This window comes from Castor canadensis, chromosome 1 (assembly GCF_047511655.1).
Source record: "Castor canadensis chromosome 1, mCasCan1.hap1v2, whole genome shotgun sequence".
Classification (NCBI taxonomy): domain Eukaryota; kingdom Metazoa; phylum Chordata; class Mammalia; order Rodentia; family Castoridae; genus Castor; species Castor canadensis.
In genome coordinates, this window is record NC_133386.1 from 123,277,754 (window position 1) to 123,303,160 (window position 25,407).

The 25,407-nt window shown below is 37.5% G+C and overlaps 1 protein-coding gene across 13 annotated transcripts in view; it reads left to right on the forward strand.

Annotated features, from left to right (window-relative positions):
• Positions 1-25,407, forward strand: part of Dlg2 (discs large MAGUK scaffold protein 2) — a 2,025,432-nt gene that overhangs the window by 895,012 nt on the left and 1,105,013 nt on the right. The window contains exon 1 of one of the 13 annotated variants that reach the window (XM_074081680.1): positions 4,281-4,841. The exons of 11 other annotated variants lie outside the window; for them this stretch is intronic. In XM_074081680.1, coding sequence (XP_073937781.1) covers positions 4,740-4,841 — 102 coding nt within the window. In that variant the 5' untranslated portion in view covers positions 4,281-4,739. Of the gene's footprint in view, positions 1-4,280; positions 4,842-25,407 lie in introns of those variants that run through there. One more of the 13 variants, XM_074081711.1, reaches the window with a different exon arrangement.

Below are 25,407 nucleotides of genomic sequence, written 5' to 3' on the forward strand. Positions count from 1 at the left end.
GTGTCAGGAAGAAGGAACTCCTTATTAAGAGCTTGGATCCTCAAGTCAGATTGCTTTGTTTCAAATCCTAGGTTCATCACCCAAACAAGCTATGGTTTAATGAATTACTATCCTCAGCATGCTCTCCTTGCTCCTTTTGAGAGGACTACCTTTCCCCACACAATTGGCCATAAGACATTCCTTAGCTAACAATATGTGAGTAGAAAGATGGTTTTACAGTCTGAAGAGAAGTTTTAAGAGCCACTACTTATCCAATCATTTTCCCTTCTGGCCTGAGAGGATCTCCATTTCCTATTTCTATCCCTAAGGAAGACTACTCTGTCCATGGAACAGCATATGCCAGAGTAACAGACAAACTGTGGAGGACATCTAAAGTGAGAAAGAAATAAACATCTGTGGTTGAACGTCATAACTTTTTTTGTTGTTAGTTGATTCATTTAGCTGATTAGCAAACCAGTTTTGTTACCTTGGTCAAACAAGTGTCTTAATCTGATTTAGTTTTGTCTCTTCGTAAAATTGAGTTAAATTAGCTAAAGTTGATAATATACTTAGGTCACTAAAGTACTGATAAAAACCTCTGAAGAAACTTAGCTCTAATTTGTAGTGTTTGCTAACTGGCATGGTGTAGATGTTCTTTCACATTTGATTCAAAACTACACACATGATATCACTGAATGAGTTGGGAAAAGGTCACACAAATTAGCTCTAATGAGCAGGATCTGGCTCTATCACGCTGCTGAATTTACAACAGTGTGCATGGCAAACACTACATTTCTACCTATCAAATAGTAAATTCCATAAAAGGGTTCATTTTCTAAGGATAAGTAACTGAACAAAATGGTTTCTTAAATTTCCTTTAGTCTTAAGAATCAATATTTGGGAGGCCACGCAGAGGACCTTGGCATAGGAATTAAATGAGGGATGTTCTAGTATGCCCATTTAATCATAGTGGATTAGAAAATTGAGGCTTACAGAGGCTAAGTAGCTGGTTGAAAGTCACTCAGTCTGTAGAAAGAAGGAGTATGGCACTTACTGTCCGATCTCTTTTCTCTTTTAATACGAACAGCCTCTGTTTAAAAGTTGCTATGGAAAGGATCAGCAAAGAAAGAAAAAAAGATGAGTAACAAGCTAATGCCTCTCATCTTCTCCCAATTTCTGATTAGGAAGAGTAATAATACAAGATTATTATTATGTGACTAAATCCTAGTCACACTTATTGATAATGCTATTTCATGCTTATTAGTTCATTTTGAGGAAAGATGTCATTAGGTAAAATGTTTAATAGTGGGTAGCTGTACCGTATTATTTTCTAAAAGTTCTTAGGAAGAACTATAAATGTTGCCAATCACTGAAATATCTAAATAAGGGAAGTTATTTTGATTATTAGAATGAATGCATCATCTCCTGGCATTCCCCAGTAATATCTCCTCCTAAAAATATTGAAGTACACGCCCATGCAGTTTACTCTCAAATTAGAGCTCTTCAGACCAATAATGCAATGTGTTTATATTTTAATGTAACAGTGACTCATTTTTGTAACCATTTGGTTGCTGACTGTAACTATGGCGTGCAAGAGCATGGATACTGTTCCACCTCCCCTCTACTCTTCAATTCACCCCAATTATTGAAAGACAAGAACTAAGGGGAAGCATTTTAAATGCATATACACACAAAAAACAGATACATACAAATGTACATGCATATATATAGTGAAATATATAGATCAATGAACTTTCAATTATTAAAGTTAGTCATAAAAGATCATGGAACTGAAATATATATATTTTGCTTTATGTTTTTTCATTTGACTTTATCAGTTTGAACCAGCACAAACTACAAAATGGGAAATGATTTAACAGTCTTTAATGCTGCCCTAGAATAGGAGGTCAGCCTTAACTTGGGTAATTCATTAGGGAAAGACTCTTAGATATTATTGGATCATCACAATATAGAGCATACAATACTTTTGGGGTGTTTGAAATCCAAATTATAGGCTAATGAATAAGGGAAATATTGTACAACATTTTTAGAATCTATTCTCATTTGGAAAAAACAGCCATAATTATAGACACTCTGTAGGTGGAAGTGCTCACACAATCACACATTTTTCGGTAACATAAAGGGATGAAATGCTAAAGGATACACTTAATCTGTAAATGTGAATTTAGGATTCCACAAAATGCCTCTGGCTATTTTTTTCTGTAAATGTGTTAGCACGTTTAAGAGCAACACACACACACACACACACACACACACACACACACACACACAAACACATATCTGTCAGACATCGTGAGCCCTAGCAGCCCCCAGATATTCACTAGTTTGAATCAATACCAATTCCTAATAGAGAAATCAAGTGGGTAAGACCTCCTACACTTTGTGTAAGAATCCCAAAGCCTAAAGCATGACTGCCCTCTCCAGTGAGAACCAGGTTTAACTCAACTTTGATAGTCTTTCCATGCTGATTTTGCCCAGATTTTATTCCATATTCATTTCTTTGGAAAGAGGTCTTAATTTCATAGACAGCACCCACATTCCTCTCACAATGGCTTCCTTACCATCCTCTTGGCCTATGGAATGAGCTAGGAGAAATCCATATATATATATATATATATATATATATTTTTTTTTTTTTTTAAAACAAGCATCCATCCCAGTCAGGTTTAGTTGTCCTTAGCTTTGGATAGGAGGTGGGGTATTTTGAAGAGGGCAGGTAAAAGAAAGTGTATGAGATACTGCATTTAACTTAACAATTTTCAAATTGTTGTTCACTTTTGTTCTTGTCAGAACATTGGAACTTTATGGATGAAGCACATAGTGATACCAGAACTCGTGTGTTTACAGCATAACATAAGTGGTGTGATATTCAGGTTGGAACTGCATCAGGAAGATAGAATTCTAGAAAATTACTATGGATATTTAGGACAATGTAGCTGCTGTATTTCAGGTAGGCTCTGAGTTCAGTATCCAATTAGAGAGACTTGAATTTACCACATTCATGTGAATGTGACAGACCCGACTTCCTAAACTAATCTAGAGACTTTAGATCTTGGTTCTGGAGAAGTTTGTGAGGTCTCCAGTGACATTTCTTTTTAAACTATCTTCCAACACTTTGCTTTGATGTTATCCTCATGCTTTATTGATTGTGTGATCTGCTTAAATGATATAACCCACTAGAAAACTGTGTCCAATAACATCGGCCTCAGGCTAAGACATAAGATACACTATGTAGATAAAGAGCAGGTGCCTGTGTACCCAGGGCACACACAGGAATGTGTAGTCCGCCATCTCTATGTTAGCTTCAGGAGAACTTTGCAGGGTAGGGTTTGACAGCCCCATCATACAGAGAAACAAATAGGGGCTCAGATCATGGAAGTGACATATACACAGCCATCCCTAGCTCCAGAGCCAAAGTCTTCTCCCAAACCCTGATGTCTTGCTCTTTCCATCAACCATCTGTGAGGCGTAGTGCCAGGCACCCAGGTGGCACTCAGAGTGCTAGATATACCCACTTCTTGCCCCACATACTTCTTGTCACTTTTTTTTTTTTTTGAATCTCCAATAAGCGATTTTGCAGCTGTGCCAGCCACAAGCAGATTTTTTTGGTCTTTTTGCAATTTTGACAGCCTCAGTTAAAAAAAAAATAAACAAACAAAGCAACCATTAGTCCTGCCATTCATACTTCCAGAACAACATAAATACTTCTGGGGTTCTGGGAGCCTGTAACACATCAAGGTGGGGAGAGGGCATATCCTTTCTTTTTGAGTTTGAAAAATGTCATTAGTGGATAAAGTCTTGGTTCTAAGGTCACTTACCCAGGGAGTGAGTAGGCTTGCTGACCCAGAAGTCAAGGGTGGTGTGCACTAGCAAAACCACTTGAAGCCCATTTCTACACCAGATGTCTTCGCTGGCCACCTTCCCCTCCCCCCTGCCCCCTGCCCCCTTCCCCCACCCAGCTCGCGGGTGTCTGAGGGGCGGGGAAGATGCTCCCAGCACTGCTGGGCGCTGGCCTCCTTCTCACGGGAACTCGGTCTCGGAGGTCGGGTACACTCGTGCGCAGGAGTGATGGGGACCGAGTATGGGCTCGGTGTCCCCTGGGCTTGGAGAGGCCCCGCGCGCCGGCTCTTCGGTGGCACGGAGGGCGCCCGCGCTCCCTCCCTCGCTCGGCCCCTCCCTCCCACCCCACTCGCCGGGCCAGCGCTCCCCACGGTGACTCTGGATTGCAGCAAGCCACTGGCTTTTTACCAGATCGGGAGCTGCAGTAGGGCTTTTTTTTTTTTTTAAATTTCTCCCTTCGGAGGGAATAATTTCAGCCCCCTTCAGCTCGCATGACAATCTTGTGTGGCTGGGGCGAGTAGGCGGGCACATCCTTTTGCATGCTAATACTGCCCCACCTCCTTTGAACACTCCTCCAAGCGCCTCGCTTCCTTGAATTTTTTGGTTTTTAAATTTTTTATTTATTTATTTATTTTAAAATTTTGCTTTCCCCAAATTCAACATAGGGGGGAACCCTTCTTGGTCTGTCCCTTCCCCCAGCCTTGTTCCCCAGGGAACAGAGACCCCGAGACGCTCGGTCCTTAGCCGCAGCTTTGTTTCACCTGGGCTCCGGGATGGCTGCGCGGGGCGCAGGGGGCAGCGATCGCAGCGCCCGCTGGATCTAGGCTGCCGCTCCATGTGCTGGGCAAGCACCGGGTGCCGGTCCCCTAGCGAGCTGCCACTGCCGCAGCCCGGAAGGAATGTCCCCTGTTGTTAAGGACCCTGACTGTTTTACACCAATGATTTGCCACTGCAAAGTTGCTTGCACCAACAACACTTTGTCGTTGATGTTTGGATGCAAGGTAGGAGGAGGGCTTCGTCTTTTTAATGCATGCTGCCTCCCTTGTGAGAGCAAACAATTCCTTTTGTTGTTTATGTGTCTGCCTTGTTGGGAGAGGGACAGAAGGGATGACAGCTCTGTCCTCTTGGGAGCCAGCTGGGTCGGGGAGCCAGAGAAGCCCAATGATTTTTCCAGCATCCGACGTTGGGCTGATAACTCGCTGATGACAGGACCCTGTCGCTTGCATACAGAGACTCTAAACCCAGATAGATACATATTGGAAAGAGAGTGCCTTAGGTGGTTCTTTGCTTGGGATCTCTTTATGCATTTAGCTAGTGACTGAGCTGGCCTCTGATTTGGAAGCTGGGGTACTCATCACTGATTACCACCACCTGGAGTCAGGCCACAGGCAAGAGTAACTGGGGTGGTAGAAGCACGCCAGATGAAACTAAACACACCAGTTTGCAATGTAGCACTTTTAAAGGCCAGGGGCTTATTTTTATTTTGGACAGAAAATCTGGAGCTAAGTTCCTGTCCTCCCGGATTGTGTGATTGTCCCTGAGCTTATACAATCCACCTGAAATTTTATCAAGAGGTGGCACAGTTCTCCATGAAGTTTGTAGGAAATAACCGTCCTACCCCGAATTTTTGTAAAGGTGATTGGTGTTCCCAAGGAAATGAGGTTTGAAGGTTTTTGAAGTAGGCTGCCATTCACTGCCCCTTGTCTGAAATATGTTAAGAGAGTTTTACTGTTGAACTTGACCACGCATTCCCTGAATTTGCTGTTTGAAAAACCTTTGCCCATGAATGGTCTCAGTACACGTGTCTTGCTCCTAGGGAAATTACTTTTGTATTGTGAAAAGCTGGTGGGTTCTTTCAGCCTGTGTATCTAAGACACTTCTTGCTTGTGGTCGCTATGATGACTATGTAAAGGAGAGAGGAGCACTTCATCTGAAATAACTGAAAATTCACTTCTGTTAGTGAATACAAATCACATGACCCCCCCCCACTGTTCTGAAAGATAACACCAGAGACTGAACTAGACAGTTGGTAGCACCTTTGACAGTAAAGTTAAGGAAACATACACTTTCAATAGTGCTCAGAGGAGGTGTAGGCTTGATGGAAAAATTGGTAGTCTGACTGCCTGTGCCTTAGAAAAATTTCTCTTTCCTTGGGGACTCAGGTTTTCTTCTATAAAAAGAGTAGTGTGATGAGATGATCTCTGAGACTCCTCTGGCTCTAACATTCTCTCATGATGTCTTTGATAAAATCACTTAATGGTAAAATAATTGTCAAATATTTATGCTTCATTTACTCAGTAGGTTGCACTTTAGGGTTAGTTTAAAAAGTACTACTCATAGTACAAAGTGGGGTTACATTCTTCTGAAACCCAAAAGGAGTCTTAGATTGTTGAAAGTTTGTATGTTCGTAGGTGCCAGGAAGATTTAGGCAGACAAACAGTGCCAGTAATTAACTAGTTAGTCCTCTCCTCATATAACTTGCCACCCCACCCCCATGCTTCTATCCACTGTCTGTTCTAATTCCACTAGAGCAGCATCTTACCAAGGGACACTGTTTAAAATCCATTCCCATGAATTTATGAGAATTGCCTTGCAGTACTAAATGCTTATTAACCAAGGTGAATTATGTGTCAAGGGAAATTAAGCACAATCTAATAATCAAACAAGATAAGCTATTGGTGTGGAGAACATTATTGAGTATGCAGTTAACTCTTCAAGCTTCCTTTTGGAGAATCTTCTTTCATGCTGCTAAGTTTCCCCTCATTTTCAAAACTTATTGGAGGAAATTGTATAATTATAATCATACATTTTTAAGAGACTGGTTAATTACATTAGTTTAACTTCTTTTTACTTCTCTTTCTTTCAGTGTTCTGGTTTAACAAGTTCACTTTGTGATAGAGATTCATGTTAACAGAGTGAAACACCTAAATAGGGTGTATTTGTTGACAATTGTCTTTCAAAAATGAATTCTGTGAGAATAAATTATACTTTAGAGGAGCTATTCAATTTCATTTTGCCAAGAATTTGAATGTGATAATTCTTAAAAGCCCTGTATTCTGGCATAAACAATTAGTTATAACCATACTTCCCAGATGGCTAATTATGGACTGTTTAATGTAAGGCTCCTACCTTAGATTCTTAGATGTGATAGGACTTTCTACTTTTGCGTTCTTATAGTGAAATTCTTCCACATGATCTGATAGATTGACAACAGCAGCACGGTGTGGAAAACTTGCCAATCAGGCAGGCTCAGGTTTCAAAACTAGATTTCACTCTTATTAGATATAGGATTTTTCTAAGTCTCAGTTTCCTATGTTAAATGGCCATAGTAATAACTACTGCATTGCATATTACTGTGTCATTAATGTGAAAGAAAATTTAAATGAGACATATATAAGGATTAGTCTGTATACATTCATCAAATCATGGTTTTGGTTATTTTCATAATATCATGAAGGGTGTTCATCCCTTCTAAAAGGAGCCTCTTTTACTGCTAAAACAGTTTTCTGATAAGTTGTTTGGCTGTGAGTTCAATCATTATGTTCCTCAAGGTTACATTACTCTAGGCTAACCATTCTTATGCTATGTAGGAAATACTTATACATTGATAGAACATTCACAAAATGAAGAATCTGAGAATTAATGTAAAACTGATACTACTATTCTATCCAATCAACATGTATTCACTGTGCACAGACAAATGCTAGATGCGACCATGAGTAACTCTGTTCCCTATGGTTTCAAAGTCAAGTGATATGGCAAATAACTATGTAACTTGCAATATTAATTAAGAAAATGTATAGTAATGATTTTAGTTGGAACTTTGACTAATGAAAGTAGAATTAAATAATTATTTTAAAAAGTCATGGAGGCACATATATGTTAGTAAGGAGTTCCCAAAAGTATGCATTTATTCCAATATTATTTGGAGGTGTGAAAATAAGATTATTAATATGGATATTTATTTTCTTTCCTGGAAGATACTTAGCGTGACAAAGCCTAAAACCATGTTCAGCAGTGTCAAAAACTCTATTTGTTCTTATTTTCTGAAACCTAGTAATGCTTTGAAGGATGTTGAGTAATTTGAGCTTTCAAAGTAGAACCCACAAATTATTTTATTTAACACTTAGTCATCTCCAGGGGCCTCTTTGCTGCACACTGGCTACCGTTGTTTGGTTAACTAACTTTATGACTTAGAACTAAAAACATGGAGTGCCTTTCTATGCAAGTATCTATCCCAGGCACTGTGATAGAAATTACAGATGCAATGTTATGATACCATTCCTTTCCTCCAGGAATTCCAAGTCTATCGAAGGAAGTACTTCTACTCCTGTTCCTAAGGTACAGAGTACCATTGCAACTGATCCTGACTCTCATGAGTAAAACTAAAATAGCCTTGCCCCAAAAAGTTGTTCCATTGTATCCTCTTCTTTCCCAGTCCATTGCTACTACCACACAACACTGTTTATGGGAATTGATTCTATGGCAAAAGAGGATTTCTAGAAGGCTACTTTTGGTCTAAGAGTTGTTTATGTGACTTCATCACAAAATAGGTATTTGCTTTACCTTTGCTGAATTCTGTTTTCTCTACCTGCAAAGATCCAAGTTCCGAGTATAATCCCAAGGCTGACTATCATCCTATACATCCTTTCTCTTTCGTTTATTTTATCTACAGCTACATGGTGAGCATCAGCAGTCCTGTGTTCTCCTCCTTTCATTCTCCTCTTTCCTCTTACCAACATGTCCAAGGAAAACACATGAACTATAAAAAGGTTAAATATTTGTAATTTTTCCTAATATTCGAAATGTCTTTTGGGGTTTTTTTTGTAGTATGGGGGTTTGAACTCAGGGCCCTGTGTTTGCTAGGCTGATGCTCTACATTTCAATCATGCCCCAGTCTTTTTCTTTTGCTTTATTTATTTATTTATTTATTTGGGTAAAGTCTGAGATTTTGCTTGAGGCAGGCCTTGATTCTCCTTTCTGTGCCTCCCACACAGCTGGGATCGTGATCATGTACCATCATGCCCTGCTTACTGGTTGAGATGGGCTCCCGCTAACTTTTTTGACTGTGCTGGGCTCAAACCATGGTTTTTTTAATCTCTGCCTCCCAAGTAGCTGGTATTACAGGAGAAAATCACCATGCCTGGCCTTCTTAATGTGTTTTTTAATAGTAGCATTTTCTATAATTCTTGTTTACTTCGCTTTTTTTAATTAAAAAGAAAATGTAATTGAAATATGGTTCATGGTAAAAATAATAGGCAAAGGATCTGCATAGACAGTTCTCCAAAGAAGACATTAAAAGATGCTAAGCATTCTTAATTATTAGAGAAATGCAAATCAAAGCCACAATAATATACCACCTTGCACCTATCGGGGTGACTATTATCAAACAGTCAAGCTATGACAAGTATTAGAGAGAGTGTGAAGAGAGGGAATTAAATTGGTGAAACCATATGGAAAATAGTATGGAAATCCCTTGAAGTATTAGAACCAGAACTACCATATGACCCAGTTATTCCCTGTCTGGATATTTGGACAAAGGATGTGCAATCAGCACCATGCAGACAATTGCACACTTCATGTTCTCCATGCGCTATTCACAGCAGCCAAGACCTGAAAACAACTTAAATGCCAATCTGCAGGTAAGTGGATAAAGAGACTGTCACACACACACATATTTGTGTGTATTCTTCACACACACAAAGTAGTGCCTTATATTCATTGTCTTGATAGTAGTATTTCATGATGTATAAGCATAACAAAATGTCATGCTATGTACCTTAAATGTATATAATTTAAAAAATAAGCCTCAAACTTCAGGGATCCTCCCTCTGTCTTCACTAGCTTTGTTAATATTATAGCTCAAACCATTAAATCAAACCATTAAGCCCTTAGGCCAAATCATTTGTGTTTAATATCCTCTTTGATGTATTAAGATCGAGAAAAGTTCTTACAGAGGTTGTAAAATCCTGTAGTCTGTTTTTTTCCAGTGAATATTTGGAAAGGAATCATGAGGTAGAAATCACCTTCCCTTTCTGCTGTGCAGTACTCTTCCAAAAGGTGGAAGAGAAAGGAGGTTAAAATGGAAGAAAATAGGAAAAAGAAAAGGGACTGAAAACACAAATGGGAAGAGCCAAAGGACTGAAGAAGCGAAGGAAAGGGGAAAGAATTTGCTTCATTTAAACACCCAAGTGCTATCTTAGGTGCTTTATAAAAGTATTATTTCTTCCAACTTCCACAGCTGTCAGAGAAGCAGAGAAAGGAGTGAAGAAGGAAAGAAAACAGGACAGGATGATGGGGAAGGAAAAGGGGGAAGAGGATGAGGAAAAAGAGAAATTAGACTGTGGTTTCACAGCCTCTCCAGGATGCTCCTTAGGCTCACTCAAGCTCAGAGGGACTGTCAGCACCTGCCTGGTGGACAGTTCCCTGTACCTTATGGCTTTGTCCACTTTTTCCCAGATTTTGCCTGCCAAGGAAGCACAAGACAGAGTGCTTTTGTTTGCTCATTGGTTTATTTACATGAAGCCAATTTTGTTTATGCAAGAGTGATGGCCCCAGAGGATTCATCAATTGATATACCACTGTGCATTTTTGTTATTGGTAGGACAGTTTTTCTATGAATATTTCGAATATTGCAAAGTTTGACAATTTCCATATTTTCTATTTTTATTTTATAGTAATAATGTAATTACTGAAATAGAAAAAATGGAAATTAATAAAGAAAACAAATTTTAGAGGATACATAGGGTCATGGAGGACTAGAGACTAAATTTTGGCATGTTTTTCCTACTTTCTCACAAATATTGTGCTTTTTTGTTGGTTTATACATCACATTTTTAAAATGCAGTTGTAATTCAGTTGGATTTCCATTTGAGCAATTTTTAGCTTATAGTAGGTTTTATGAACATATTTTAACTGCTGTATAACAGTTAGCCATTCTTATTTTTGGCAATTTAGTTTTCCTCTCAAATTCTATAATTAAAAATAAAATAAAGATTTTGGGAAATAAATATTTTTTGGATTTGAAATTATTTCCTTCAGAAAGGGCAGAATAACTAAAATTACTGTTGGATATTTTTAAATTTTAAGATGCTTGATGATGGATATTGCTACATGTATGTTAAAGATGGTTTTATATATATATATATATCTTCACTGCCACAAGTTATATGTCATAACATTTTCTAGCTTTAAATAGTTTCCCTTTACTTTATGGATTTGTAAGTAAGAGGAAATTTAGTTTATTATTCTGTGAATAGGATTAAAGCTTTGTTAGGCTGTAAATTACTGGGAATCTCATGACTATATTTGTGTCTCAGCTTAAGAATATCTAATATCCCAAAAGTGCAAATGTTCAAAGTGGGTACATTAAGGAGATAACTACTTATATTATCCAGGCATTAGTTCCTATTCCAAAACAGACACTGACCTTCTATCATGTGTCAGGCACTCTTCTACTTGCTTTAAAGATGTAACCTCAATTATTCCTCATAGTAACCCTTTGAGATGGATTTAATAGTTGTCCTGATGTTACAGTCAGGGAAACTGAGCCACAGAGGGTTTAAGTAACATTCCCAACGTCACATAGCTTATAAGTGGCAGAGCCAAAATGTGATCCTAAGCAGTTTAGAGCCTACACTCATTTCCAGAATAGCTGTGGTACTCTTAAGTAGCAGGTTCTTTCTTATATATTAACTTATAGTTAAGCTATAAGTTAATTTGCAAAAATGCAATTTACACACATCTATCTGTGAGCACGTGAATTTGATTGTAAGGCATACTTGTCAGAGGACTTAGCCTTATTATACAGGCTATTTTCAGATGAGTTTGATCCAACACACCATATTTCGTAATATTTATGCTCTCATTTTCCACACAAGGTTACTAAATCATGTAGACAGGAGGTGCCTTACTCAAGGTCACAAAGCAAGTCAGAGACATAGCTACAACCAGGTCTCCTAATTTCTAGCTAGCTCAATGTTATCCTTTCTGTGCCACAACTCCCAACTATGACCTAGAAGTTTTGGGAAGAATTGAAGTGAGGAAAGAGAAATTGCACATTTCATCTCCAATTAGTAGGAAAAATAACACCTCCTGCAGGACTGTTGTAAAGTTTGAGATATCAGTTTGGACAACATTTAGCACAATGCCCGGTATGTGGTGAATATTCAGAACATGCTTTCTCTTCCATTTTATTAAAACCACTTTGCATACTGGTAAAGAAGGTGGCGATTGTCAACAAAATAGTGTTCAGTCAAGTGTGTTGAAATTCACCCATCAACAAATGAGGTTTTGAATCTACCAACACATTATTAAAGTGTTTTAATGCTACAAAAGGGACATGCTAGAAATTTACATAATTCACACCCCCCAAAAATCCTAGAATAAACCTGACCCAGAAAGAGAAAATGAAAAATGAGCTAATGAGTGAAACAGGTGCTGAATGTCCCAAACAAGCAGGCTGCATGGACCTTATGTCACCTTTGACAAAGTACATTTGCCAATTTAAAGTCTCTTTAAAATTACATTGCTGATAGAAAATTTGAGAGGAAAAACTTAAATATTAAAAGATAAGTTAATTACTCTGCTGCCATTAGAATATGCTCATAAAGAAGGAATGTTGAGTCATAGAATTTAAGATCCTAAGAAAGCTCACACCTTATGGAGTCCTTTGCCTTGTATATATGGATAGCCAGGGTATGTTCCAAAGTCCAATAGTGAAAATCTCCCTATCCATTCTGAATTAAGTTGCACCTGGACTTATAATTACCGTAGCATCTAATACTCATGCTTGCATCTTAACTGTATTATTCTGTTGTAAATTCTACTTACATGTCTCTTTGCCATCTGAGCTATAAGTTACTTAAGGGGCATAGGCCATATCATATACATTTAAAGTAGTGCCTTAGGAGCCAGTAGAACTATTCCTGTTCCATAAAAGGCAGTTAATAAACGGTTAATAAATGAGTGAATGATACAGGTGTTCATAAATGTTTAGTGAGTGCATGACTGAAAAGTGGTATTTTGTTGTCACTCATTTGTCATTTTCTTTCATTGTTTGCCTTTAAGAACCTCTTATCAAATTTTATAGAAATCACATTCTCTGAAATACAGAGTAGGCATTACTCTACATGTTACCCTTGTGTGGTAAGTAATTTTATGTGTCAGTTTGACTGGGCTAGAGAGGGTCTAAACATTTGGTCAAATATTATTCTGGGTGTATCTGTAGAGTTATTTCTGAATGAGATTAAACTTTGAATTGGTAAACTGAATAAGGCAGATTGCCCTTCCTAAAGTAGATAGCACTCATTCAACTAACTGAAGACCTGATCAAAACAAAAAGGTTGAGTGAGAGGCACCTCCTCCTGCCTGACTGCTTTCTGCTGGAGCATTGGCCTTCTCTGGTCCTTGGACCTGAAGTGGAGCATTAACTCTTCTTGAGTTTCAAGCTTGAGGGCTTCCAGAGTAGGATTTATACCATCAGTTTTCTTGACTCTCAAGCCTCCGGGATTGTAACTCCACAGTGGCTCTTGGGTCTCCAGCTTGCTGACTGTAGATCTTAGGACATGGGCTGCATAATCATGGGAACCATTTCATATATACATGTATAGATATATGTGTGTATGTTTGTGTATAAATGTATATGCATGTGTATGTATATATACATATATGTAGATAGATAAATAGATAGGAAGGTATAGATACATAAATATGTATATCTCCTACTGGTTCTGTCTCTCTGGAGAATCCTGGTGATACAACACTTATCCAGAGTGAGATTCCTGGACACAGCATCACTAGTAAGTCATTTACATCTAGTAAGGTACAGGGAAGCTAATAAGTCTTAAATACAATTGAATTTCCATGCCATAGGAAAATTGTTACAATGAAGGTGGTTTTCTCTTATGAGAACCGTATGGTCATGAATTGACTTCATTACAAATCACAGATTAGCCATAAATCCAGATGTAGCATAGGAGAAAACATTCAAAGGTACTGTAATGACTTCTAAATCTCTATTTATTTATAATGAATATTCCTGTCAGACTTACACATTGTTTATTATAGTGATGATGAAAGTACAGTGTTACTTTTTCTTAGGTAAATTTAAATGATTAGGTCAAATAAGAATTTTATCTTAATACACAAATGATAAACACACACACACACACATATATAGTGAGGGAGAGCACAAAATTGTGTTAGTGAGTTTGTCTGAGGGGAATAGAGGATGTGGGAGAGGTAAAGAAAATGTTAGAGAATGAAAAATATTGAAACAACCCACCTATATGTGAATATAATATAATGAACTGTATGTAAGTTGTTCTATAGTAGGGGAGCATGGTGATGACTGGAAGGTTAATTTGATTAAAGGCCTGAAGTACCAAAGTGAAACCTCCCTGGACTATCAATATACACTTAAAAGAGGAGGGGCAGGAGGGGAAAAAAGGTCTTTTCCAGGGGTGGGTACCAGTGGGATGTGGGTGAGCACAAGGAAAGGGGGAATGAGGGTGAATATGGCAGGTATGTTTTGTATCTGTATATGAAAATAGAAGAATGAAACCTGTTGAAATTGTTCTAGGAAATGTAGGGGAGAGGAAGAGGAAGAACTATGGAGGGAGCAAATCTAACTAAGATATATGGTAAGCACATTTATAAATATCACCGTGTAGCCCCCTGTACAATTATTATATGCTAATAAAATAATAATTTAAAAATCTGAAAGACATTATCTTAAATAATAGTTCTGGAAACTTTATAAATACCATGATGTTTTTCAAATATCAATTTGCATGTATGTAATCTCTGATGCATTATTTTGGTGGTGTTCCATCACATTACCTTTATTAAAGTTTTTTTTCAAGTTTCTGAGGCAGTATAAGTCATTGTATTTGATGAGCACATATACTGGAAACAGTCAAAATCTCTAAAATGTTGGTCTGATGCATTGTAACAGCCTTAATAACCATATGCATTAATCCCTGGATTAAAACAGCCAGAGATTAATGTTATCACTGCATTACATTTCAAATAATAATATAATCAAACACTGATTACTGATACCACTTTCATAAGCTCTCAAATAATATGGTAGCCACTAGCACATTATTTCCCCCCCATGGGGTCATGTCCTCAACTATCCTCATTTTTTTATTGGCAAAAATCTCCATTTAGAGACATGTAGATACATTTGTCCAATAATTAATTTGTAGCTTTCTTGAGCATATCTGTTATGTTTAGCATTATTGTGGGCACCTCAGGATAATAAATCAAACACAGTAATATACTGTCCTAGCTTTGGGACCATTCAGTTTGGCTAGTAAGCCAGTGCTGTGAAAGACAACAAGAGTGGATTGGATGAACTCTTACCGCTGATCACCATGCACAAAATTGTATTCCGAGGACTTTACATAAATTACCTGACACCCTACTTAAAATAGATTCATTTAGGAAGAACAAGTCCCTGTGTGATACTATCTTTTTTATACCAAATGAGAATCCACAAAATAGTTCATATTTTAAAAGTAGTCTCATAACTTCCATAGGTGGAGAACCTCCACTACAAATAATGAGAGAATAAAAGGGTACTGATAGCTTTAGGTATAGTTAGAGAAGGCTTTTGGGTATAGTTAGAGAAGGGAGGTAACTGAACTTAATCTGGGCTTTCTAAATCCTTGTACTATGTCATAAAAGAGAAAGGGTGGCTTTGGATTCAACTTGATCTCTATGATCCAACACTGCTTTGGAAATGTTGAAAGAACAAGAAGAGACCAGAAAGTAGTAGCCAACATAGAAGGTGTGCCTTCTCTGTGGATAGACACGGGGAGGGAGAAAGGAAAGAGAAAGAGGGGAAGGAAGTGTTAGATTATAATCTACCCTACCATCTGGACCAAGTATAGATAAACTGGGCAAGTCTGAAGCTTGCGTGTGCTCGTGAAATGGCAAACACGGAAGTAAGAAGGAAGAAGTAGGAAGCAAGATTGGTATTAAAAGGTGGTGTGGCTGGACCATTAGATCTCTAACTTTGGAGTAACTCTTTTGCTCTGAATTTCAGTTTCCTCATCTGTTTAATGAAGATAAGACATATTTAGTGGAGTCATTATACCAATTAAATAAACAGCTAATATGATGTCTTGCATGTCGTGTCCACTAAATAAATATTAGTGTTCTTCCTCTCACTCCCTCAGATGCAGTCTCTTCCCATTTTACTTTTATTTGTATTTGCATAGTATGAAATAGTTGAGAAAGAAGCCTTTTCACTTTGACATGTAAGAATCAGGAATGGGAAAGCAGAGTTCATCATGTGAACCAGGACTAGATATTAACTCTATTAACCCTCTACCAGTACTGAGGGGTGATGATTCACCAAGTACAATCAGTTTGTCAGGGAGCATGTGTATGTGTATATATACCTATACACATATATTTATCATATATATACACATATATGTTTATCACATATATACATGCAAAATCCCTCACACATTACTCATATACCCATTTTATCTTATTTGAAGGGGTCCTGGAATAACTTTCTCTATCCCCATAACTTCACCTGAGTCTGTGAGAAAACACTTCCAGCCCCCAGAGCACAGACTGAGAAACATGTGTCATTATAGATGTTTTTAGCAAAGGTAATTGTGCCTGAAATTTCCAAGTAGATGACTGAAATTTCCTATCATCTGCCTGCAAAAATTTTGTTCTTAACTATCAGGAAACCTTATTTTCTTTATTTTAAAGGCCAAATGACTCTCCAAAAGAAATAGTCCTGGGGATTCCGTAGGCTTCCTAATTCCCAAATAAACCTTTCTTGATTCTGTAAAATGAAAACATTTTTGCTCTGTGCTTGAGCTTTGTACATTGCCCTTTGCTGGAGCTATTTCCTCAGCAAATTGCTATGGTTGGTCTCTCAAGCCAGAGGGAAGAAAAAGGTTTTATAATGAAAATGCTGACAGGTTCTTATCTACAGCAGTTTGAGTGGGGATGCTATGATCTCATTTATTGTAGAAACCGGATGCCTGTTTTGGCTGAAGGGAGCAGGCATCCTCCAGAGCTCTGAGGTTTTGAATTTTTATCTTGAAAAATTTGTAGGGGAAAAAAAATAGCTGTAAGGAAATAGGAAACTAGGGCTATGTACTCTGCACCTTTGTTCCTCCAATAAACTAGTGAATTGAATTTCAGTAAAGATCTCACATTAAGATGGTCATGGGATTTAAGAGGTTAGAAATGGGGATTGTGCATTTGCTCTCTGTCTTCAACTTACCTCTTGGTACTGGTTTTATCTTAGCAGGTACAAAGAAACCTCCATCTTGATCTTATTCACATTTTAAAATAATGTCTATCACTACTAAAGAGGCAGCATTCTGAAACAAGTTTATCTTTTATCCCTCACCACAGCAACTCTATGGGATAGATATTTTATAGATAAGGAAACTAAAGCCCCTGGAGTTAAAATTCTCCTCATGGAGACATTTAAACATTTAAACTGAAGCCGATTTCTCCATATTATTCAAATAATCAAATAACTAGTTGAGACTAGACTGCATATTTTAAAGTCCCTTTCATATTCAGGCTCCTTAAATGACATTACATCTTGCCTAAGGTGACAAAGCATGAATGTAGTAGTGGCAATTGACATCTAATTCCAAGATTCTGAACTTAAGCTCACAGAAAGTCTGTTTTCCTTGTTTGTTCTACCTTAAGCATTTCCTAGGGGCTGACCATGCTTCCAACACGTTGGGTCAACACATTTCTGGGATGATGCCCAGGGCAGTGTGAGGAGCGAATGCATTCTCCATGACACTCATTTATGTGATCAAAATAAGTATGTCTTATCTAATTAAATCTGGAAGGGAAGAGGATACATGGCACAGGGACCATGGAAAATGTGCACTTAAGTCTAAGAAAATTTCACCTGTCTAACGAAGGCAGACAAGCATTCTAGACAGTAAGACCAGAGGCAGGGCTGAATGACTTCAGTGACTTCAGAGCATTGGTTTCGCCTTGCTTCTGGTTTCTAAGATCTTGCAGGAATCTAGCTGAGAAATACAATGTCTACTGTGCTCCTGGAAAGTTTAGAAGTGAGACCTACTGTTAAGCCAGCTGTAGGTACTGCTGACTTTGTCCTCCATTCTTTTACAGCCTGCTTGAGGAGTTCAAGGGGCCTGGATGTTAACTTCCTATTTTCAGTTAAACCAATGTCATGTATGCTTCCATTATCATTTATTTATACTTTTAGTATTCAACCAAGAAACTCAGTAAGAATTTTTGTGTGCCCAAAAGCCCTGCCACTTCTCCTGTAGAGACTGGTAGACCCACATATATCTTGGGATAAAAAATGAAAATCTCATCTAAAGATGAGATTAGGCCGTCTCCCATCTAAAGATGGCCTAAGTGTTAGGTATTTTTTGTTCTAGTGGGGCAGAGAAAAACTACTTATAAAGTTGTTCAGAATTCAACCAGCTTTCTCCTAACTGCTGAGGTCTAGGTGTTTCTTTGTGAAACTGTGTTTGCTTGGCCTGGCAAATTTTAAGATGTTGCCAGACATCCATTCATGTTATTCCATTTGTGTTGACTTAGAAAGATAATTTCCAAGTTTCCTGACCAAAAAGGACAACTTACAATGTCATTTTACCTTAGCATATCTAAGCATTATGCAATTTTGAATAAGCATTTGATGTTGGTGTGCATGTCTTCTGAATAAGGATCTTTAGAGAAAAGATCTGTCTGGAAAACCCTAGGCTTCCATTTGCAGTTGTTAGGTTAATGCAGCATTATATAGTTAACTGATGATATTTTATTTTTCTTAGTTTCTCTATGAAGCAGTTTAGGAAAACTGTAGCAAGTTCTAGTCTAATGTAACTGAATTTTTAGCAAATGAACAGATAACGAAATGACCTAAGTAGATTTGCAGAAGTTCAGATTTTTTTTTTCCCTGACTGGTTGAATATCAAACTTTCTTCCTTACTTCCTGTGTGGGGAAGCAAATTTGCCTTATCAGTTCCAGAGTATGAATGTTGAGGACCTAATGTTGGGCCTCACAGATGGTGGTAGATTTGAAGATCTTATTACCCCTACAGGTTCAGTTCCATTCAACCTGATTCCATGTTAAAGTGTGGCAAATCTATCATGGAGTTTTGATATGCCATTCAGAAGACATTAATGAGAAAGTTCACATGGTTTGTCAACAACATCTCACTTTCAAAGAATCCTGGCACTTACAGTTTGAAGTCCTTTCCTTGAATACAGTCTGGCTGTTCAGAGCCCCCAAAGCACTGTATAACTGCCTTTGGCTCTGAATCATCTAGTGTCTTGTACTGTTATCTAAGTGTTGCAAATAAACATTCTACTTTCCAGAAAGAACACCTTTGTACACTTGCTCAGTGCCTTTCAATGGCAAAGGTCCCTTTCCAAGGAGAGAGGTCAAGAAAATGTTAATAGTATCCATGTTTATCCTTCAGGACTCAGTTTGTGTCACCTCCTAGAAAGCAGCCCTGGCCTCCATATCCTCTCTGTTCCAATGGAGTCATGGACTTCTTTCTATCATATTCTCCTAAATTGTCATAGGCTCTAAGTACTATAAGGTACCAGAGTCTTGGACCTACCTTGAACATGTAAGTACTAGTATATAGTAGATATAGTGTACTTCCAACATATTAAATGCTCAATATGTTATGTTTGTTGAATGAAAGATTTATGAAATTTTATCTTTAATTAAGGAACTGAGACCTCCTGAGATTTCAAGGAAGGCCCTGTTCTACTTTTGTTAAATATTCCCATTCTCTTCTATAATGCTACCCATCATAATTCATTTGTAGGATATTTTTACTGCATATAATTTCTACAGAACTCCACTTTATGAGAGTAAAATGGAAAAATGAGGTATTTGGTAAATATGTGTTGAATGAACAAATAAATTAATCTCTCAGTCTCCAAGACTGAGACCTAGAAGTTAGTTGATAAATATTTGGTGAGAGAATGAATGGATCCATGAATGACTATAAACATGACTCCCACATTATACCATTTTTTGTGAACTAGCTTAAATCCATTTGAAGACAATTTTGTTTTCTTACAGTTGGAATGGATTTTCTTTGCTTTTATTTCTTATAAATTGATGCCAGCTCTAATCTTTCTGCCATCTTCAGAATTCAGGCAGATTTCCCAGTGTTTTTAAAAAACATTTTTATTAGCATATATTAGTTGTATGGGGGTTGCATTGTGACACTTACATACATACTTATAATGTAACTTGGTTAGGTTCATCCCCAACATCATTGTCCCTCATCCCTGTCCCCCTTACTTAAAATGATTTTGACAGGTTCCAACATTCTTTTTTCATACAAGTTTATAATGCACATTGACCATATTCACCTTCCTTTAACCTCTCCATTCACACTCCCCCTCCCACTAACACCCACCCCCTCACTGGACCTGTTGTACTTCCTGTCCTTCATTACTTAAGGGTATATTTATTATTCAAATGGGTTTCACCATGGTATTTCATCAATGACTATATTGTACTTTAATCAATCTAACTCTTCTATTACTCTTCCTTTTCCTTTTCCCCTACCCCCCCAAGATTCAACAGCTTTCTGCATGTCTCATTATGCCTTCTTCCTACACAGAATGCCATGTATTTCAAGATTATTCAATGTCTGTCCTTCTGTCTTCCTTTCCCTCCTCTCCATAGTTCCCTCAAACAGACCCACTGTTACAAATGTACATAAATAAGTATATGTATGTATACATAGATATACATATGATGATCATGTTTGTATTTGTGAATACATTTATCTTTTGGATCTGTCTTCCACATAAGAAGGAAAATAAGTGATCTTTCTCTTTCTGAACCTGGCTTACTTTGCTTAACATGATGATCTCCAGTCCTATCCATGTACCTGCAAATGACATAATTTATTCTTTATGGCTGAACACTATTTCATTATACACACACACACATACACACACATATATGTAATATATAATATATGTAATATATATGTGTATATATAATATATATATAATATTTTCTGTATTCATTCATCAGTTGTAGGGTGCCTGGGCTGTTTCCATAGCTTTGACCAGTGTTTTTAGTATAATTGAATGATTGGTAGTAGGACAGTTGAAGAGTTGGTCATGGACTTCATAAGACAAAGGCTAGGTCCAGTGATACCTCAGAACACTGGTTTCAAGGTGCAATAGTTACTTCCAAGGGAAGGTGATCTTAGAATTGCCTTCTAAAGGCTCTCAGAACCACCATCTTTTCCATCCCAATTCCTGTGAAAGCTCTTCTGAATTTAAGTTCAGTTAGAGCTCATTTATTTTCCATTTGTTAGCTAACCTACTTTGAATGCTTCATTCCCTGTAAGAAATTGTTCTGGTTGACTAGGCAGAACTGTTAAAGACTGTTGCTAAGAGCAACCAGCTAAAAAGTTCTTAAATTAACAAGCCACCTCAAATCCTTTGTAGAAGTGAGAGTATGCACATGTATACATGGTCACATGTCTACTTAAATAAGAAATGTATGTGTAAATGAATTACCCAGCCATTACCTATAGATTCAGATTAAGCAGGGCTCTATCTAGAACTATTCAAGTCGAGGGACTTGAGAGTGCTTTGTGAAATTAAGAAAATGATTGAATTAGTTGCATAGGAAAAACTCTAATCAATAGTGGTTAAGCTATTCAAATACCAGAATGTTCAACAGTTTAAAATTATTATACTGGTATGAAATCTGGGATTCATGTAAAATATTTAGGTTGTATATTCTAGCAGGGCCTGCTATTATTAATATATTTCTCTAATGTTCAGCACAGTACCTACCACATAGAGCTTATAAATATTTCTGTATTGTGAAGGAATGATTATCTAGATAGTAATTCCATTTTATCAACAAGGTGTTAGAGGTCCAGGGGAATAAATAACATTCCATTCATTTACAGAGAGAAATGAACCCCGGTCTGCCTAACTCTGAAGACTGTATTCTGAAGTAAAATGTTACTTCTTCTTCTAAATATTTTTCAGGAAGAAAAAGAAGAAAACTTTGCATGCTGTAGAAACGTTTAGACCCTCACACTTGGAGTTGACATGTGTGACACATATCACAGAGAGAGGGAAGCAAGCTTGCAAATTTAACAGCTAAGAGTGAAAACTTGATTATCAATTATTGACAGTGGGGAAGTTGGATAAATTCTTGAAATTCTCAGAGACTAGTTTCCAAGTGCAAATGGCAATACCAATGGCTTATAAAAACATATGTTAAGAATTAAATATTATAAATTAAATTAGCATTTTTGTATGTTATATGCTAAGAGATATTGGCTACTTTTACTACTGTAATTTAAAAGCAGATGAAAAACCAATATGGAAATTCTAGGGACTATATTCCATCATAATAAATAAATACATAAACAGACATCTCTTCTATCACTAAATATTGGTAGTACTATACTTAAATTTTAAGCTATGAAGAAACTAAAAGATGACTCAAGAGTGCTTATGGACATTCTGAGTTCTAAAAGCTACTCTCATTTTTGTGTTTAAGCTTGCTGAAAATATCTTCAAAGCTGAAGACATGGATAACTTATTTATGTTACTTGTCATCACATTTTTATGCCAAAATTATTTTCTTCTCTTAGTCTTAGTTCTTGGGCCTCTAGCATCCAATTGTGAGCATTGTTATCTGAGGGGGAGTTTGTGGGAGAGAACTGTGTGCTGTTGTGAATGGTAAACATTTGCTTCTTTCATTTATGGAGTCATTAGCTTTAGCAACTACAGTTTATCTGGGTGGAAACCCCCTTCTTCAATGTTTTTTGTTACTTTTCTCAAATCTAATCTGAGGGAAGAAAGGTCAATGACTTAGAACACATCAGGGTCTCAAGGTTTTCTTCAGAGAAATCCAGTAAACGCTACTACATTAGGCACAATTGAAATTGTGATTCATGTGAACAGTGGCACCTTACTGTCTTGAAAGGACTATACACTCATTTTTTCAGAAGAAGGATGACTCAGTGAATCTAAGCTTAAGAATACCTCATTCATCTGGCATAATAAGGAAATTGTGGGTTCTACTTAAACACATTTTTCTCAAAAAAAGTAAGCCCCATTAACATGTGTAAGACATTATTATCTTTAAGCATTATTGGTGAAATGATTTAGGAGCATAATATAAATGTCTCTGTTTCATTGATGCTGTGAGGACTAAGTGAAATCAGGCATGAAACTCTTTAGGGAACAGTTGATTTTCTTGATAAGTAATTATCAATTCATTTGCTATTTGACAGGCACCATGTGAGGCTCTAAGAAGGCAGTGGTGAGGGAAACAGACATAGCCCTCCCTTCGTGGAGTTTATTGCCCAATGGAAGAGACTATACATATATGTTATACACATAATCACACTCTAAAAAGATGGAAAAACCACACTAGCAGATTATACATACAAAGCTTGATTTAAACTGCAAGGCCATTTCGGGTTTCATTAAAGAAGTGATATTTGGGAAGGATGAGTTAGGATTAGAAAGGTCAGGAAGAATGACTGTGGGTGGAGGTTGAAGCATGTGTTGAGGCAGAGCCAAAGGAAAGGATTATTAAGGTTAGTGACTAATTCAGGGGAAGGGAGGTGAAAATAAATGAATAAACTACGCATTTCAAACTTTAAGCCTGGAGTTCTGAGACAATGATATTAATATCAACAGAAGTAGGGGAATTAGGAGTGAGAAAGGAGGAATTTGATTGTATTTGTATTTGTACATGATGTTTGGAGTGACAGTGAGCCATCCCCACGGCTAGTGAACATCCAACTATTGAATTGCAGCACTGAAGAAATCAAAGTCAAGCTGTATCTACAGATTTGAGAGTCAATCTCTGCTAATACAGGAGAATGGGGAACATGTAGAGAACCAGAAGGTTGAAAACCCTCGTTTGGAAAGGTAAATGGGTAAAATAACTGAGAAGATTAAGATTATAGAATAAAAGTAAGGAGAGAATCTCAAGATAATATAAGGGAGGCAATGTTACTGATGATCCATCAATCCCTTAACAAATACTAGAATATTATACTTTATATTTGTGCCAGGCACATGGAACATCAAAATTACCAAAGTAGACATGTGGCTCATGAAGAAAATGATTATTGAGTAAAAAGTGAGATGAAAATGATTATTGAGTAAAAAGTGAGATTTGTAACACCATTAGAGTCAATAGGACGAAAGCTAAATTGTGGGTATCTCAAGACAGAATATAGGGGAAAGACAGATGTCACAGACAAATAACTTTTAAGGAAATTTTAGAGAAAAAAGAAAAATAGTATGTGGTCTGGATGGGCTGTGGGGTCAAGTGTGTTCAGATCCTTAGGTAGAGCCACAGAGAGAAAGACAATGAAGACACTGGGCTAGGGTGGGAAGGAAACTGTCCAGTAGTAGGAATTGTGACTTTTGATCCAGAGTCAGCTCTTCTGTGGGTACATTTCCATTATTTTCTTGACCTCAATTTAATCATCAGTGAAAAGGAAAAATAAATGTGTGAGGGTGGGACATGGAAAAGCACAAACATTTCCAGAGTCTCTTCCAGTTCTGACATCCTGAAAGTTCAGGAGAAGTGACAAAAATCCCACTGGAGGTACTCAGGGTGAAAATGAGGGTTCAGGACCTAAAGTATTTTAAGTGGAAGGCTATGCTAAACACAGTCTCCTTCAGAACAATTCCTAGAAGTAATGTTATAGTTTTAATGTTAAAGAATAGAATTGTGAGATTACAGAGATTAAGCCAATAAGTGTAAGAGCTGACATTCAAATTCAGACAGACATGGAAATGTGAAGAACTAGAGGCTTTTCTTGTTATGGAACTCTGCAACTTTAACAAAACAGAAAAAAAAAAGATGTATTTGAGTAAGAGAAGGTCTTTGGAACAGGATTCTGTGAACTTCAGAAAAGGTCTACTAGGGTAAGGAGTGGATCTGAGAAGGACATAAGGTGGCCTCACTAATGTAGCTAGGCCATGGTCTATAGTGTTCACCTAGCCCTGTGCTGTTCTATAGCCTGAGAGCCAGAGCAGAGTAAGTAGCAGGAACTGGAGAACATCCAAGAACCAGGACCGGTACATATGCCTTGGCAGAAGTTTAAGTGGGAGACTGGGGAGTGCTGGCAGGATGTCCTTCAGTGGCTGACTTCAGGCTTCAGGTTGGGCAAGAAGTCAGAGTAGCCAGAAAGTGATTGCTAGTGCAGATGTCTCTGCCTTTTCTTGCTCAAGTTATCCTGTGTGTCTTCAGTAACAACTGAAAAAGAAAGCAAAAGGAGGAGGACTTTGGAATACAGCAGACCAAGGTTCTGGATGATATTGAATAAGTTTTCAAATCTCTCGGTCTATTATCTTCTTGGCGATGGGAGACTATTAATGCCAACCCTATAAATTTTTGCAAATATTATCTGACATAAACAATACGATGTAACATTAACAATGTTAGCACACTATATTGTTATTGACACTATTTAAGTGGGATCTGATATTGTGGAAATTTTCATTCTCTTGATGTTTCAGTTAGCCACACTTCATCACTTTTCCTGACAG